This window comes from Magallana gigas, chromosome 3 (assembly GCF_963853765.1).
Source record: "Magallana gigas chromosome 3, xbMagGiga1.1, whole genome shotgun sequence".
Classification (NCBI taxonomy): domain Eukaryota; kingdom Metazoa; phylum Mollusca; class Bivalvia; order Ostreida; family Ostreidae; genus Magallana; species Magallana gigas.
This window is the reverse complement of record NC_088855.1, coordinates 26,213,088-26,231,586: the sequence shown is the minus strand read 5'-3', so window position 1 is coordinate 26,231,586 and position 18,499 is coordinate 26,213,088. Positions and strand designations below refer to the sequence as shown.

General features: G+C 30.6%; 1 protein-coding gene across 1 annotated transcript in view; it reads right to left on the bottom strand.

Moving 5' to 3' along the window:
* Window positions 1-3,530: 3,530 nt before the first annotated feature.
* LOC105337710 (uncharacterized) overlaps window positions 3,531-18,499 on the bottom strand; it is a 32,532-nt gene continuing 17,563 nt past the window's right edge. The window contains exons 3-8 of the mRNA XM_011442572.4: window positions 17,545-17,778; window positions 10,082-10,222; window positions 9,146-9,349; window positions 8,530-8,585; window positions 7,201-7,338; window positions 3,531-5,808 (exon numbers count right to left, since the gene is read on the bottom strand). Coding sequence (XP_011440874.2) covers window positions 5,637-5,808; window positions 7,201-7,338; window positions 8,530-8,585; window positions 9,146-9,349; window positions 10,082-10,222; window positions 17,545-17,778 — 945 coding nt within the window. The 3' untranslated portion in view covers window positions 3,531-5,636. The remainder of the gene's footprint in view (window positions 5,809-7,200; window positions 7,339-8,529; window positions 8,586-9,145; window positions 9,350-10,081; window positions 10,223-17,544; window positions 17,779-18,499) is intronic.

The following is an 18,499-nucleotide window of genomic DNA, read 5'->3' as shown; positions in this document are numbered from 1 at the left end:
ACCAACATCCCATTAACACAACTTCAAATTCTTCCATTACCAACATACTTCAGTTATCACGAGGCTATAACATTAACATTAGCCAAAGATGCACAGCTGAAACACTGAATAAATTATCTGTCAATGTCATGGTTTAAGATACAGTCAACTCTGTTAAGCTGGCTCTATACACCACTTTTTGATAACGCAGTATGCAAAAAAGTAAATCTGGAAGCATGAAATTCTAGTACTGGCTGATTTAAAGTGAGGCGCGTTGTATGGGGACAGCTCTTTTAGAAAAATTGTTAAAAGAATAGTCTTAGATTTAATTTGTTAATTGGAAAAATCATTACTTACAAGTAAGGTGACACCGTCACGTTGTGTCAAATTATTTATCGAAATAATAAAATAAAGTAAAATTTTCAAATAGTTTCTTTCCGATATTTGACATCTCACAGCGTAGCGCAGTGGGTTAGTAGGTTTGCTTCAAACTTGTAGGTCATGAGTTTGAATCCCACAGAGGACAATTAAATTAATAACTTTCCAAAATTTTCAAAAACGTATTTTTTGGTTGAATACTATGAAAAAGAACTTTAAACCTGTGAAAGATTTAAATTATAATATACTTTAATCAACATTAATATTGACAGATGTTCTCAACCATTATAAGGGGATGGGAGGTTGGCTTTGAATTTCTCTCAGGTTGGGATACATAAATCCTATCATCGTAGTTAAATTTCCTCTTTATTTATTTGACTTAGTTTTGCATTAAAGCAAATAAATTCACACATATAGGTACATAATGAAATATGTGTGTATATATCATTCAATCGTGATATTAAGGAAATTCCCTTCAACTCAGAAATGGAAAGTCCCCAAGATGTTTGGGCCTAATTGGGACTTAAAATTAGGAACAATAACTCTAACCTGAGGAACTTTCATACCAAATAAAATTTAATAAAAATATTTTTTGTGTTTGTTTGCCATCATTTTCATTCAAATTTTTTATGTCACAGTTATTGAAAAACATTTTCTTATAACATCAAACAGCTTTTCAAGATGATATGTCAACAGAGTAAGAAAATATGAAAATTAATGTTTTGGGTGAAAACTAACAAAATTGCAATAATAAAATTTCTGATTGTTAAGAAGTATTATATTTATTTTTAGGTGTCCGAAGGAACTATCCATCATGTGACAAGAAAATTTCTCTCAATTTGTTAATACCGGTAGTTAACTTTTAAAAAATTATTTTACAAAAACACAAAAAAATTAAAAAATTCTTTAAAAATACCTTTAGTACCCCTATCATCATTTAAATATTTGATAAGTATATGTTTTGTGGTCTTCTATAGAAAATTGGAATAAAATGTGGGTTAAAAATAATAGATGCATAGCTTTCGATAGGGCAAGGATCTATATATCACATAATTGACCGCATATGAACTAAAATATTGATATCCCAATATCTTACTGAAAGTTAAATCAAAAGATAATGCTTAAAAGATTCATTAATTCTGGTTTCTGACAAATATGACTGTTGTCCCAAAACAGCATGGACAGAGCACATAACTAAACATTTGTTCACTGCAATTTAAAACACTTCCATGTCCTCAAACCCATTGGCAAAAATACCGAACGAATGAAATCTGTACTTTATTTATTTCTTGAGAAAAATAATTAAATAATTCGTCATGATAGATTTTGTAATGCAAATTTAAGAAAAATCAAAAGTAATATCTCTCAAATTCTGAAATGTGGTTTGCAATATCATTCACAACTTTAATAGCATTAAAAGAATACTTCATTCACAACAGGCTAGATTTGAATTGGGATCTGATAATCCCTTACTAATAAAATGGATCTATTGGACTTCCATTAATTGCAATTTATGTACTATTTATTCTCAGTATCTGATATCATTCCATTGGAAATTTGCATTAAGCACCAAGTATATAAAAAAAAGCCTCAAATGAAATTGATCGATTCAAAATGATTGAATATGTTGTTGAAGCATTAAGTTGAAAAATGAACTGGAGATTCTTTTTAAACAATGTGTTTTCATTACCATATATTGCCACCCCTCTGCCTAAAGAAATTAATAAAGATAGAGCTATTCTTTTCTAAAGTCCAGGTTCATTATTCCAGTAATTCATAGGTTTTGCACTCAAATTACTGAGTTCTTTCCAGACACAGAAATCTCATTCTGGCCCTCATAAGGTCAGGATTAGCAAATCAATATGTATACTTCATAAGAGTCAGCGGCTACTAAATCAGCCATTTTAATTACAAATTTGCAACCTGTTACTTCAAATAGTATTGTCACTTTAGGCACCACCATTTTGGCTGAAGTGTTTTCTTTCAAATTTGAGTTGCAATAATACGTTTCTTTAAATAAACATTCTAATTACATAACATTTTCATCTACATACTAAGGTCAATCCAAAAATATGAAAACAATGTCACTCTCCATTATATATTTTTCATGACAGTCATAGCTAACAGATCAATATGTGCACCAACACCTAATTTATCGATATACAAGGTTTTAGCCCCTTTTTGTAAAATATTTTTGTTACCGCCGTTTAAAACAACATGTTTTGTTTCTAAGGTGCACATTAACGTTAAAAACATGACGTCAAGAAAAAACAGGAACAATTTATAGATATACCCTATCTTCATATAACGCTTAGACTCTTGTAGCTTTCACCTTACAATTTAAAAAGGCACTGTACCATTTAACATCTAGCTAATTTACACACATTCGTTCCAAAATCATAAGTTAGCTCTTCAAAGTTTCCCTTTCCAACCATGTGTATCTTGGTTAACAATAAGAATAAGCCTGAATGTCAGCTGACATTACTTAAATTTTGACCAAATATTCACAAACATTATACTTTCCTCTGAACTATTTGAATTTCAAAATACAATTAGTACCACCTCCACAAAATGCATCTCAGTTAAACACGAACTTGCAATAATTGTCAACTTGCATTTTGTACCATTGATCATTCCCACAGTTTGTATTAACCTTTAACCAAGATAAAACCACTCTCGCTGCTCCAAAACACCCAGGGACGTCACTGTTTTTAGTGTTTTTAAAGGGAAATATCAGTCTTAATTACTAATGTTCGTTCTTCAAAGAACATATCCCGTCATAATTTGGTAAATAGAATACCATATGACTGTACTTAATTTGAGGTTTCAATATTATATGGGTTTAAGCCCAAATCCTAGAGATAAGCCTTCATCTTTATATTGCTTCATTGTTGACATGACACAAATTTTGCCCGTGCAAAGTGGGGACATTTTTTTGGTATTAGATTCTCTTGTAACTTGTTTGATACTCTTGCTTAATTATGTAATTTCCAAATCAATTTACATTTGGTTGTCCAGTTATGACAAAAGTATCCCTATTTATGGATTAACCATTGTATGAGGATATCTCATTGTAAATGAAAATATTTATAAGCTTTAAGGTATGACCATTTGTGAACATTTCCCAATAACTGTCCATGTAAATACCGGTACATAAAAGAGAAAACAAGTCATCAGAAATAAAAACAAAGTTTATTTCAACAGTAAATCATGAATATCATAAGAATTGCATAGTCTGCTAAGAACCTGCATTTCACAAATTGGAAACCACCATTAACAGCATAATTTACATTTATCAAAACCAAATAAGATATTTAAACATTTTCATAGTTTACCCTCCCATCAAGTATACAGGCAAATACTTAAACTTTATAATAGATTCAATAAAGCTTAAAATTTATCACATCAGCACAAGCACCAGTTTTAGGTTCAATTGAACAAATTTAAACCCTGGATCCATATTTAACGGTATACCCAGATTTTCCAGACACTTTCCCACAATTCTTCATATGTTAAACTCTTGACATATAACAATCAAAACAATAACATTTCAAAAACCATCTATAATAACTCTTACAAACAAAAATTAAAATAATAAATAAATGAACAAAAACAAAACTATACTAAAAAAAACAGCACTACTAATATTTACAACACCTTCAATCCTTCAGTCACCTTAAATATAGTTGAAGCAGTGTTCATATTTTTAAAAAAAATTGTCAAAAATAACATACGTCTTCTCCCCTTAAGCTTTTCAATTCAATTATAATCTCATTTTCATAAAAAGAATACATTATAAACATATTACAAAAATCCAAAATATTACCCACTGGAACTGGAGTTTTAAAATTTCGACCATTTCCAAAATCATTGTCTCGAACTAAAACAAGCATACTCCACATAGATAGAAAACATTCAACTGTCCAACATATTCTGCATTAACAAAAACAAATATTACACTACACATCTATCTTAGTCTATGGAACACAATTCAGCTCAAGCAGGCTTTCCAACCTATCCAAAATACATCCATTAACAATCAAACCAATCTTCCCACATTTCACATTCTTTCCTTTAAATAAACCCCATATCAAATGACAATCACAAAACTTCTCAAGACAAAAACAAAATTAAAATGTTAATGTATCTTCACAGGAAGTAAAAGAATCTACAAATTACGACAAAAAAGCTAAATTTTCATTGTGACCAAAAAAGCAAACAATACGACATTTACCACTCTCAACGATTTCATCAAGAAAAACACAAAGTAATGTCCCTTTACAGTAAATAAAAAGAATCTGCAAATTACAACAAAACAGCTAACTTTTCATTGAGACTAAAAAAGCAAACAATAAAACATTTACTTCTCTCAAACGATTTCAACACAAAGTAATGAAGAACCACTCCTTAACCCTTCCATTTCACACAAATAAACTTTCTCAAACAACGGACCACTTCCATTTCACACAAATAAACTTTCTCAAACAAGGGACCAGTCAAATAACATGAATATGAGTTAAATCTTGAAAATGGCACTAACAGATCACTGTTCTTAAGTAAAACTCTAAATTCTAACAAACAAAAATGAAAAAAATCTCCTGAAGCCAATGAAGCCTTACATACACAAACCAAAACTTCAGTTTATTGATTTACAAAATCAATCCAACATGAGATCCCAGAAAAAGTAAATCTCTAAATACAGTAACAAACAAAAAAATATCATCTCATGAAGCCTATCATACCCAAATGAAAACTTCAGTTTATTGATGTACAAAATTCAATCTAACATGATTACAGTAAAAAGGTAAGTTCTAGTGTCAACACCATGGAAGAGCTTATATATAATCATTTCAGAACTTATAATTTTAAAGATTACAACTTCATATTTTAGAACAACATTCAAAGGAAACCAACAGCTAAATAATCAACCCTAAATAAACACCTTTTAAAATAAAGCTTACCCCAAACTGCAAAAAAAACCCACCCAATAAAATAAATGAACATCAAACAGATTCAATTTTGAAGAGCTTTTCCTGAGACAGAAATGGAAAAAATACAAAGATCAAAACAAAATACTACAGTGTAATTAGAATCAACTTTAAACATTTCCTTTCAAGGAGAAATTTGTCTTTGAGCAAAATCTCGAAAAGTATCTACAATGACATACATGTTCAAATCAAAACAGGAGAGACTCCTAAATCCATTTTAAAGAAAACAGATTTGACATGTTCATAAAAAAGCATCCCATTCAAACAATAGCCGACCCATCGAAACAATGTTTACTTGAAAAGTAAATTGTCAATGTCCTCAGTAACTACCTCTGCTTCATTATCAATGTCTTTCTCTTCCTTATCCTCACCAAGTAACTCATCCTCTGGTAATTTGTCTTCACCACCAACTGCTACCATCTTATCAACATCTTCAGCTACCATGGCTACGACATCTTCTTCCCTAAAATTAATAACAAAATAAATACAACTTCAATGCAAAAGTTTTCATAGTTGTCATATCTTCCCCTAGAAAAACCAATCAAAAATCATTAAAACAATTATCATATATATATATTCATCTTAATTTTCCATTAATGATGCTGCTTCTGCTTCAAAACTCTAAAAATAAAAAACTAAGTACCAGGTAATACATGCACCACAATCATCACCTAAATATTCCTTCAGCAAAAGAATAACCATGCATATATCAACTCCTGTAAAAAAACAATCCTTAAAGGTGCTTGGACTTGGACTTCACTGCAGCTAAACAATAAATCCACAGATTGTCAGTTCAGATAAGATTTTCAGACTGCATCTATATATGAAACTGGTCATAATATTCATGCCAATAAAATCAATGCACGGTCTGAGATTGAAATAAATTCATCTTTTTAACAAAAGGGTGAGCTAACACTCACTGTAGCCATCATAAACACACAGAAGTAGATTTCAAACCCATTACATTAAATATCTCAAACAATAAATTATTTTCATGAGTTCACAAAATTTATATTCGGATATGATTTTGTCATTTCAGAATGGTAAATCTGTGTGTGCTTTACATCCAAACACACAATACTGAACAACTGTACTTATATATCATTCCTGTATAAACTGTAATTTCAATTTTGATGTGAGAAAGAGATCATGCACAATTAGAAATAATGGCTCTGTTTAGTAGCTATATATAGTCGTTTTTCTCAACCAAGCTAGAAAAACAAATCTGAAACTGTTTTCCAAACTCAACAGAAAGGGCCCGGAAGGTTGTTCATAATAAAAATAGCTATTTGTATTTTAGAAATTACTCATCAATCCAACAGTCAAAGACATATGCTATAATGTTAACTTTTTGCATTCAAGTACAGGTTGAACAAAAAATGACCACAAAACTTCAGCTCATATGTAGATGATAAAATGAAGTTGACACAATATACACTGTATTTACAGAAATAAACCCAGAATGCCCCGCTGCGAAGGAAAGCATATATTGTAGCCCAGTAAAAAGACTAATGTACTTGCTAGCAAACCAATTAATTGGCAAAAAAGGAAATATGTGAATAACTCAGCATTCATCTGAATCATGAGACTCACCACAGAATAAACACATTTGTAACATAACATTCTTTTAAAATTAACTCTAGAAAACTCTATTACAACAATGATTCTCTTATTCACCATCTATCAAATGAAGTGTTTGCATCATTGACAATAACAACAACAGCAAAAAGAATGCTTCTTTCCATCCAGCTCAGCAATTTACAAATGTTATCACTTACATACACACATAAATGCTAAAGAAATTAGAACCACAACACATTCATAAAACGTAAATCAAAATATAACTTATACTTACAGAACTGTAATTACACTCCTCCTCTTCCTTCCCTTCACATGTTTGTTTTCGGCAAAAACTCCACCTGGGAAAATGTCACTCAGCTGCTCCGTTGAGCAGGAAAGCATCTCATCATTTATCAAAATTGATGTGTTTGACCTAAATTAAAAACAAAGATATGAGTATAACTGACATAAATTCAAAACATTTAACAAGAGACCCAGTGACCACATCGCTCACCTCATTTACAACAGCTATAACTCTGATCAAATCAGCATTACAGAAACAAAATCAATATATCTTGACAATAAGGAACAGATGCCATGATGAATCTTGCATAAATCTTTAAAAATTAGCTAATATTTATCCACATTTCCTTATGAGAAATACCAAGGCCCTATTGTACTTTTCTTTATACATACGCTGGAACAGTACAGCTTATTGCCAAAAATTTAAACTTTTACTTTTCTTTTCCCATATTTCTTGATACTTTCAGATAAAACTTAACACTTTAAACTGAACAACTTATATATCCATCTGTTACATAATATCAAATTTATAACCCGAAACATTTTGATTTGTGATTTCAGCTTGCCCATAGTACATTACCAAATTACAAAATTTGTACCATTTATCAGCTTCATGGAAAAAAAACATCGTGAAATCCCTCTAGATGTTAAGATTATACTCAACAAACTGTAACTTAAGTTTACACCCCCTGTGGGGTCTGACTTAAGGTCATTCAAATTTTGATACATGACCAAAAGTCATAGAATTATTCAAATGCTAACATATGGTAATATTTTGATACATGATCTAAAGTCATAGAATTATTCAAATGCTAAGATACAAAATCATAGACTACCTAATACATAATTGTGCAATCACATACAAGTTAATTTAACTCAATCAATCACTGCGGAACTCTACTCCTTTTCAGCTTTGTATCCCGCCTTCCGGTTTTATAAAAATCTACCACTTTTCAGCAAAATACATTCCTTGTTTTGATAGATAGCCATTTTGAAAGTCACTGTTATCAACAATTTTGTCAGGTTTGAATTAAGCACCACACTTTGAATAAAAGGGACACAAATGCTTTTCAAAGTCGACTGAATATCAAGTTTTCAAGCATGTGTTCTACATCGAACCAGAAAGAAGCCACTTCCCATGATTACATCAATTAAAAGACATGTCAATATAAACATCACAGACGAAAAAGAATTAAGCTTTGCAATTCCACACGAGCTTTAACAATGGCTGAATATATCTTTCATCTTGACCATAACAATAAACTCAATTTGCAGTTAATTGTAATGGTGCATGATCAAATTTGATATTTCTACAACTTACTCGTCAAAAGAAACACCATCAATGACTCCGGAAAACTCATCTTCAACGTCAATGTTCTACAATACAAGATGATTTAAATATAAAATTTATAAATAAATATCCTAGTAGTTACTACCATTAACAAACAACACATTTAAAACATTGAAAATCTTTCATTCAAGTACATGCAATTTCAATTTAGAACAAGTAGAATTGACCTTTCATAAATTTAAACTTTTCAGTTTAATTGAAATTTAAGAAATCTTTGACCACAGTCTTGGACAAGAACAATTTAGTTTAACGATTATAATTCCAAAACTAATTAATTCACGACAAAATGATTTTCACTTTCAAAGCTACACTCTATGATACCCATTAGAGAAAGAAATTGAAAATAACACACGTAACAGTTTGACCTTGATCTAAATCTTAATAAAGTGCTATTCTGGTCTAAATGCAAAATATGAGAGTAAATAGTATGCGATTTATATAAAACTAAATACTTATTCTATACATAAATCTACAAATACTACAACCATGCACTTTTAAAAATGTTGAATGATAAGATCAACTCCCATCAAACATTGTCATCTGTCAAATATGACTCGACATCATCAATAAAAATAACCAATATTACCTTAACTTTTGTGCTCGCAGATGAGTTTAATGATCTCCTGCCCTGGTATAAATCCACGTGCACGCAGGAGATCTCCACAACGGAACCACTGAAAATCCTTAAGGATGCCAGCTCTCCCCATAATTTAACGTCCACTGTTGCATTACCGTCAGATAGAGTGACAATCTTTCTTTTTGTTTCATTTGTCTCAATGATGCCCGATACCTTAAACACACCAATAAGAAAAATAAAAATGCACATGCACCAAACATTTGCATTCAATACACCAAACAAAGGTGCTGTGACAAATACCATCAAGGTGACAAATATGATTAAATGCATTTCATTACCCCTATACCAGTTGGAAGAAAACATTTCAGGTAACAAATTCACAAACTAATTCATCAAAATATGAATAACTTTAGTTCAATATGCCGATAAATGACATAATAATTGAAGCCTAAATCAAAAACGAAATTAAAAGAAAAGCACACATAAATCCATTAAGAAAGCAAAAATTGTGGTAATTTAAGTATTTGCTTTCAAACATCATATCGGCATCGTAAAATCAACGTCCTTGTGTAATACTTCATGTCATATCAATAAGGGGAATAATAAAGCCAATGCACAAATTACCGGTAACCATTAAGTTTGCAGAAAATAGATAGAGCTTTCAAATCCTATCTTTCAACAATTCATATACTAGTAGATACATCAACCTATCCAAACATAAAGGTATTTCTCTATATATGTCTATATCAGCTTCACTCAACAATCAAATCAATACATTAAATTAGGTCTTCAACATCAAGCCCACTATAAGTCATCAGAATATTTCAAGACTCTGGTCGATGCAAAAACCTCAGTGTGGCTATCACTTTTTAGTTTTTACAGAAGACATCAATCACTTCCACAATATGTTAGATTCTTATCTCTCAAAATATCACAACAACTTACATTAGACACTTCTCCTTTTACTGACACCCTCATTTTGTTGTCCAGTGACGCAATCCTCCCCAGCTCATCCACCATTGGTGGATTTGTAAACTTCCTCACAACATTTTCGTCCATGGTGGAGGGTCTCTTAGTGTGCATAACCTGAAATTAACACAAAGAGAATTGTCAAAATCAGTAAAAATATGCTAAAAATATAGCTCCATTGACAACCTCATGTCGTAGATCGGGGGTTCGTTAATATTTATTATTATTAGCATTTCGATCCCGATGTGATTTAATCTATTAGTTTGATAACGCCTACTTTATACGATAGCCAATAACATTAATGACAGTTGTCTGTTCTCTTTTCCGTATATAAACCCATGTAAGTCCTTATTTGACGAGGGAGACGGCTGGTTTCTCTTGTCTGTCTATTTGAGGTCCCTGTTAAAGTTCAGTTTTAGGGTTGCACAGGGGATTTTAAGTACCTGCTCTTGACTTGTGTTCTTATTTCGTTATAATAAATTTATAAAGGGTTGCTAATCTTGGTTTTCATTCACTTTTGAGTTTTGGTTTATTATATCTGGTTTATCTATATTGAGATAAAGTCGTTTTCATACCTTATTTATAATTTAGTAAAGTTTAATTCTTAATGTAGATGTCAAATTCAGTCTCAAAACAAAAATAAACACAACACGAAGTACTGATAAAAACCTATACGGCACTGACCTGCTACACTCAATTAAAAATTCATCTCACATGAAACCACACAAAACCATCAGCCAAGACATAAAATATTGTTACCAATGAAATTCAATCCCAACGTACGAACCTGAACATTTCGGCTACCCATGAATAGAGTGAAATATGATTCCACAATATCATGATTTAACATTGATATTTAATAACATATGACTGCCGTCATGAGAAAAGGGCCCTTATCTTTTGACGTCACAATGCTCAGAAAACGACGTCAAAGTTGCGGCATTTTAAACGCAGTTTTTTTTATTTTCTGTTTCTATTTTTTTTCTGCGTCTGTGTTGTGTTTTCTGAATAATTAGAGTCTGGCCTTGTTTTTATACCGCAATTAATATTTTTTCAGTCAAATAACACATGTTGATTTAGAAAATAAATATTTGATAAATAAAATATACACATGTAACATCAATATCTATACATTTTGAACGCGTCATATTGCATACAAATTGATGCTGAGACGTCGTAAAATTGCTGCTTTTGCATCCGATATGAAACTAAAACACCACATTTTACATTCTAGTGTGTGATGAAAATATACTCTAATTTGAAATCACTTTTTTATAAATCATTGTTAGAAACCAAAGACCACTCTCCCATACGCGTGTAATTGAATGCGAGATTGGTAGTGGATTTCCGATGATGATTTATAAAGTAATCTGAGTAAAATTATACAACTTTAGTTTGCATGAGCAATACATGTATGATTTAATAAAGTAAAAAAAAACTACACTGCACACTCGTTGTTGATCAGAGGGGTAATGAAGGCTGAGACATACCGAATCGATGCAGAGCAGTATTGTTCAAATCTAACAGTTATCTGTGCAGTAATTACTGTGAAACAATACAAGTCAAATATTTCAAATCATAAGTTTGGAAGTTCACCTCACGGGAGACGATTCTTCACTTTTTTAAATTAGCTATAGTCGGAAGGAACACGAGAGAAGCGGCTATGTCTCAATTATAGTGCTACTGCCAACATACAAAATAGATTCTTGCATATTCAACTACAATTTAAGAATTTGCGATAAAATTTTGAACTTATTTAACGAATTAAAAAGCTATAACTAACGGATTAGAAGAGTTTGAGAAATATTTTGACAGCGTAAAAATCTACTCTGATATATCGCATTTAATTTCATGGAACAATCTGATTCTTCGTGACATTTTCATGTAAAGTGCCTTTTATGAAACAACATAAAAGACTAATAGTATATATATACCTTTATGAATGAAAAACCTGTTTATTGTTTGAGCGCAACATATTTTGTTTTCTTTTGCAATTCAACAACCCAAATCCACATGTTGTGTGTACTTTTTGAGCTAACTCACATTAAAAAAAAATCATTCATAACATGCCTGAAAGCTCTCCACATTTTCATGGATTTATAGCATTTACATGATTATATTCATCTCAAATCAGTTACGTACATGATTCAAAATTCCTTAAATTAAACAGGTTTGTAAACGCAATCATTATACTACTATACGTTTAATATCAAGTCGATAAAATTGCCGTTTTATAAATCAATTCATGTTTATCGATGAATTTATATAAACACTACATGTGCGACATTTACAATTAATTACATGCATGGCCGTACAATTCACCTTCATAGATGATGGTTTCTCATCTTTTCTTTTTTATACAAGAAACAAATTTCGATGATACTGAAGTTAATGTTTATGTGTGTTTGTTAAAATGTACAGCAATAAAAAAAATAAGAGAATCGCGATATTTCTTAAAACTTCGGAATACCGTATGCAACTTTATGCGCTCTATAAACATCTATCATTTAATTTGTCATTTTGTTTAAAATTGATAATCACTTGGCCGATATTTGTTTTCAATGAGAGAGAGAGAGAGAGAGAGAGAGAGAGAGAGAATCATTCATTCATCGTGTAACATCGATAATAAGAAAATTAAATTTAGTCAACATGTAAAAATGTTACTTCTCACTGAGTAGCTACGTCTATCGGCACTGTACTACCAGTTAGTGCAAAAGAATGGATATTATCAATGCAGAAGTCTTATTGATATTTATTTGCAATCTTGCATTTTGAAAAAAAAAGTCAAAAATGCAGATTCAGCACGTGGGGTGGCTTTTGTATTTTGTTGGTCTGTCGTATTTGATACACATAATTAGGGGTGTACAAGTATATAATAATAATAGTTTATTTCCAATTTCGGGCCCAGAGGGCATACAAGATTACAGATATTAGATAGAAATGCCTAAATAATAGATTCAACATATAAAAATAGTCCATACACAATGACATACATGAACTTGTAATAGCCGTGCAAATGTACATCAGTATGTCAAAACATATGAACAGTGTGCATATAATATATAGTCATAAAGGTAATTTATACAAATATAAAGATAGTTTCATGATTTGTACAAGTAATTCACCGGTCATTTAGATCTCAAAGTATTCTGTCTTTTTTTGAAAGCATTGATCAGAAATTCACTTAACTTTGTAATTATTATTTTGTCTTCATTCGACATTAACCAGATAAATTTGTCTTTCTTTGTTAAAAGTATAAAGTTTTTGTTCAGTATTGAGACATAATGGAAAAATGAATTTCTTTCTTCTTTATATAATAGACATTCAGTAAGAAAGTGACTTTCATCTTCTACACAATTTTGGTTACATAATAAACATGTCCTTTTGTTTCTTTCTAAAGGAATTCTTTGACCAGTATTATTTTTTGTAAATTCATATCTACCTCTTTCAACTCGTAAGTCATGTGCACTTATTCTGAATCTACAAAGTATTTTTCTCAAATTATGAGAATGGATAAACATATATGATTCCATTGTAAAATTTTCTTTATATAAAAAATAAGTATCAAGTTTTCCAGAGATAGGCCCTCTTCACGTTTTAATGCCCAGTAATTTAAAAAATGTTTTCTTAAAATTTTCTTAACTTGTTGTTTAAAACATGTGGTTTTGTACTTTTTACATATAGAGAGTGAAATATTAATTTTCTTACTAAAATAGACTAAGCTTTTGTACCAAGAGTTAACATTGGATAGACTAAGATTAATAGTTTCTTTATACGCATGGTGAAGCAGGGAATCTATGCCAGTATAATAAGATGCTTTGAATCAATGAAAAATACAGAGGATATCGTCCTAATTCAGAGATAATTGCAATATTTGTGCTTTTTTTCCCAGCTCCTAATAAATATTTACAAAATTTGATATTTAAGTTTTCCATTTCCCAAGATTTAAAGGTATCATATAGATGTTTGTCTTTTTCTTGTATGCGTGATGTAAGAGATCCCCAAATTTCACAGCCATATAATGCAATAGGTTTTATCATATGATCAAAGAGATGTAAAAATGTCTTGATAGGAGCTTGGGTAGGGTTTAGGTCTTTAAATAGTTTGAAAGAGGCCTTGAGAGCTTTATTATATAGATCAGATCTTGCTTCTTTAAATGAGCCACATGAGGACATGATTATACCTAAATATTTATATTTGTTAACACATTCTAAATGTGAATTTTCAAGACTGAACTTCTCATTAATAAGGTGACCACTTTTGTTGAAAATGACAACTTTAGTCTTGCTTGTATTAATTTCTAAGCACCAGTCTTTGCAGTATTTTTCAAGTATATCTAGTCTGATAATAATACTAGGTCATCAGCATATAGCAGTGAATTAATGTTCTTTTTAGATAGGTTGATAGATCTTATACTTTCTTTATCAAGCAATTTTGAAAAATCATTCAAAAATATCTTAAAAATGTTTGGGCTTATGACATCTCCCTGTCGAACTCCTATTTCTTAATTAATTAAGTTAATTTGTTACCTACTTTTACATAATTGTTGCTTTGTCTGTACATATTACACAATATATTGAAGAAAAGGCCATTTATATTTAACTGTAAAAGTTTAAGTTTAATGCCTTCATGTATAACCGTATCGAAGGCTTTACGAAAATCTACAAAACATGCATATAGTTTCTTATTACCAGTATTGATATATTTATCAACTAAGCATTTTATTACAAATAAGTGGTCTGATGTTCTGGATTTCTTTGAAAAGCCTATTTGAGTTTCATGTATTATTTTGTTATCTATTAAGTATGTATCAAGTCTATTATTCAAAATGATATTAAAAAGTTTTCCTATGCTATTGTTTATGGTTATTCCTCTATAGTTTTGTGGTAACTTAGGATTATCTGATTTGAAAATGGGTGTAGTATAACCCTCTAGCCATTTCTCTGGATAAATTCCTGATGTTAAAACAATATTAAACAGTTTGAGAATACAGGGATTAACAAAAAATTGAGATGCTTTTATCATTTCATTTGAGATATTATCTAGGCCAGGGCGTTTGCCCGATTTCAAAGAAGTAATGGCTTTTTGGATTTCAAGAGCTGTTATCCTAAAATCCAATTTGCTAAAAGAATTTACAGTTTTACTATTTAGTAATTCGTTTATTTGTGATTCAATCGTGGTGATTCTGTTTTTATATTTTTCTGGTGTTTTGGATAAGGTAGTGAAGTAGTTAGACCATGTATCCCCATCTATGGCGTTTTCTAGTATATATACACATAAACAAAAAGGAGCGATCAATACCGAAAAAAATAATGTAACCCGCGTTCTGTAATGTGGCTATCTTTATAGCCCGCATGTATCACCGAAGACAGTATTTTATTGATTATATTCGCATCTTTCATTAAATAAATAAATAAATAAATTGAATTGATCGTAAAAAGTAAGTAAAAGTAGATTATTGTTAATGTACACCAGTACGTTAGATAAAAGCTGTAGCCAAAGCGTCTTATATGGGAATTTGAGTTAGTATCATAATGCAATCCGTGATTTTTCATTGGATGCTGAAGATTTTGACCGATCGGTAAACTGCGTGGTTAGAACTGGACCGAGTAGATTTCAGTCCTGTCTGTTTCTATACAGCTGTGAATTACAATCAATTTTCGTAAAAAATAGAGGGAATAATACTTAGTGGATGTAAATTTTAATTTATAAATATAAGATGCCATTTTTGTTAAAATCTTTTTTCTCAAATCAACTGTCAACATTCTTGTAGTTGTAATTACTTGTCAGTGAGACAGTCAAAGCCAATTTTTTCCATCGGTAATTTTAAAAGAATTAAGTGTTGATAACGTATAAAAGAGAAGAGAAATCATGACAATAATTCAACACCATAACATCCGATTTTCAAAAACAGTTATAATTGATTATAAACTTGCATTAGAATTATGAAGATACTTAAAAAGTAATATCAGTAAATATGCGATAAAATTTCCCTGCAAAAAGTTAATTAAAAAGAATAAATATTTCTCTTATTGAAAATAAATATGTGTATGCAATTTGACAGTGTCCTGAAATGGTGGAAACATGGGCATCGAATTTGACCATCTTTATGTTTGTTACATGTTTGCTTAATCAATTTGCTTCTCGGCAGCTTAAAAAACTTTTAATTTATTTAAAGGTTGGGGATAAGTTTGATATTTGTTTTCCTTAGATATCCTTTATCGATCTATCTTATGTTCGGGGGGGGGGGGGGGGGGGGGGGGGGGTTATTGCATGTAGAGTCATCAGATGTGTGCAGAACATTAACTATATCTGGATATTTAAAATGTTTTGATCTCTTTTGTTAAAATTGTAAAAAAATCTAGAATTGTAGAAAATTTTACTCTAATTCAAACAATTAAAGACGATGAAAGAAAGTATAAAAGAAAAAAAAATTGACGTTCGTGACGTCGTGACGTTTTCGATGAGCTACGTCAAAGTCGTATTAACATCTTTTGCTAAAATTGCCATAAAATGCTTAAAACACACAAGATCTTGGATATCTTAGTATATTTGTATTCAGAAAGAGTTGACTAATCAGAATTGACAAAAAAGTGAGATTGTGAAATTTTGACCTTAAGGGCCCTTTTCTCATGACGACAGTCATATATGTTTGCTACACAAACAACAACTTTGATTTACTAAAAAATCTGCGACATTCACTCCAAGAACAATTTGGAATCTAAAAAAGATATATCAGCGTGCATTCATGTGCTTAGCTATAAGAAATGCATATAGCTGCACAATTTTAAGAATGTAATCAATACAGCTTCAAACATTAGCTAACAAAACAACACAAACAATTCAACAGGAAGCTCCCATTACCTCTAACATGAAAAAAAAAATGGAATATGAAAGGTTAATTTTGTTCCAAAATTTCACTATCTAAAGCTATTAATCACAGTTCAACATCCCAGAAAATTTTTTTTCAATATAAGACACTAAAATCTCCCTCATGTTTGAAAACAGCATTTTTCATTAACCATTACGATGATGAAAAACACCATAAATTTCCTTTAATTCCTACAATATCCCTGTAAAAATGGCAATATTTATGTTATTTCCTGACCTCCCAAACGAATATACAGAAAGTACCAGTATTTCATACCAAACAGATCAGTAAATTTTTGAAAACCAGTATTGAATAAAAACTAACCACAAAAATGCCTTTCATAACCCTCACATATGACACTCCCATTATGAAATTTGAATTCTAAAAGCAACAATACAATGTCACAATATTAAAATACAACATATACACTATCCATTTTTTAACCAACCAACTTAAAATTTACAATAAAACTTCAATCTTCATGTAAAGGAATAAACCCACACAAAGATATAAAAATTCAAATACACCCCATATTAAGTATACCACATTTAAAGAAAAATCTACTCACCACAGTGTTTTGCCCGATCTTTACTGTACCATCTTGCAGCGTGGCGAACTTCAACAAAATGAAGCTCATCCCTTCCCTAATGGTTTGCAAATGCTTCTCATTTACCACTATTGAAATGACGGTCTTGAACGAAGACGCAGATGACAGGGCAAAACCAGTTCCAAACATCCCACCATTGGCATATCTCCTCACTAACAAATCTTCCATAATGAACAGTGTCAGTGGTGACGGTCCCTACCAAAACAATAAACAATACGAATTATAGTCTAGCTAGCTTATATTGATGATTTTTAATAAAAATAAACATACCTGTGAAAGAAAAACAGTTGAAATTAATCGATAAAAGAAATATATCCAATATATTTTTATTGAACAATTATCATTCTTCAAGCTAACAACTTCACAGGATCAAAAACATAATTTCTTATGCTGAGTTGCAAATAACATTTTGAAACCCAGAGGCCATGTGGGTTCCCAACTTTTCAACCAATACAAACCCACAATAATTTTACCGAGCCCACAGATATTCACAATGAAGTTAGTTTACAATATAAAAATATATCACTGTAGAATAAAAATCATTAAATTCCATTAATTAATTTGAATTAGATTCATTTCATTAAATCTAATTTTATGCATGCATGTGTATTGATATGTACATTTTAGAGAGGAATTGTTTTTCAACAAATTAATAGTTAAAGACAAGTTAAAACATCTCACAAATTTATAACAAGTAAATTAAAACTTCATTTACCGGTAATCAGATAAAACAATGATTTCTAATTATATATTTATACTCAAGTAAACCCCACAATCTGCAATCAGTTTAATTAATCTTTATATTCAAAAAATTAAGCCAGCAATGAATAACAATTTATAAACTGAACTGACCCTGACCCAATTTTCAATGAGTCTATGAATTAGAAGCTTGTTTTTCTCTTTGCTCTCTTCATTA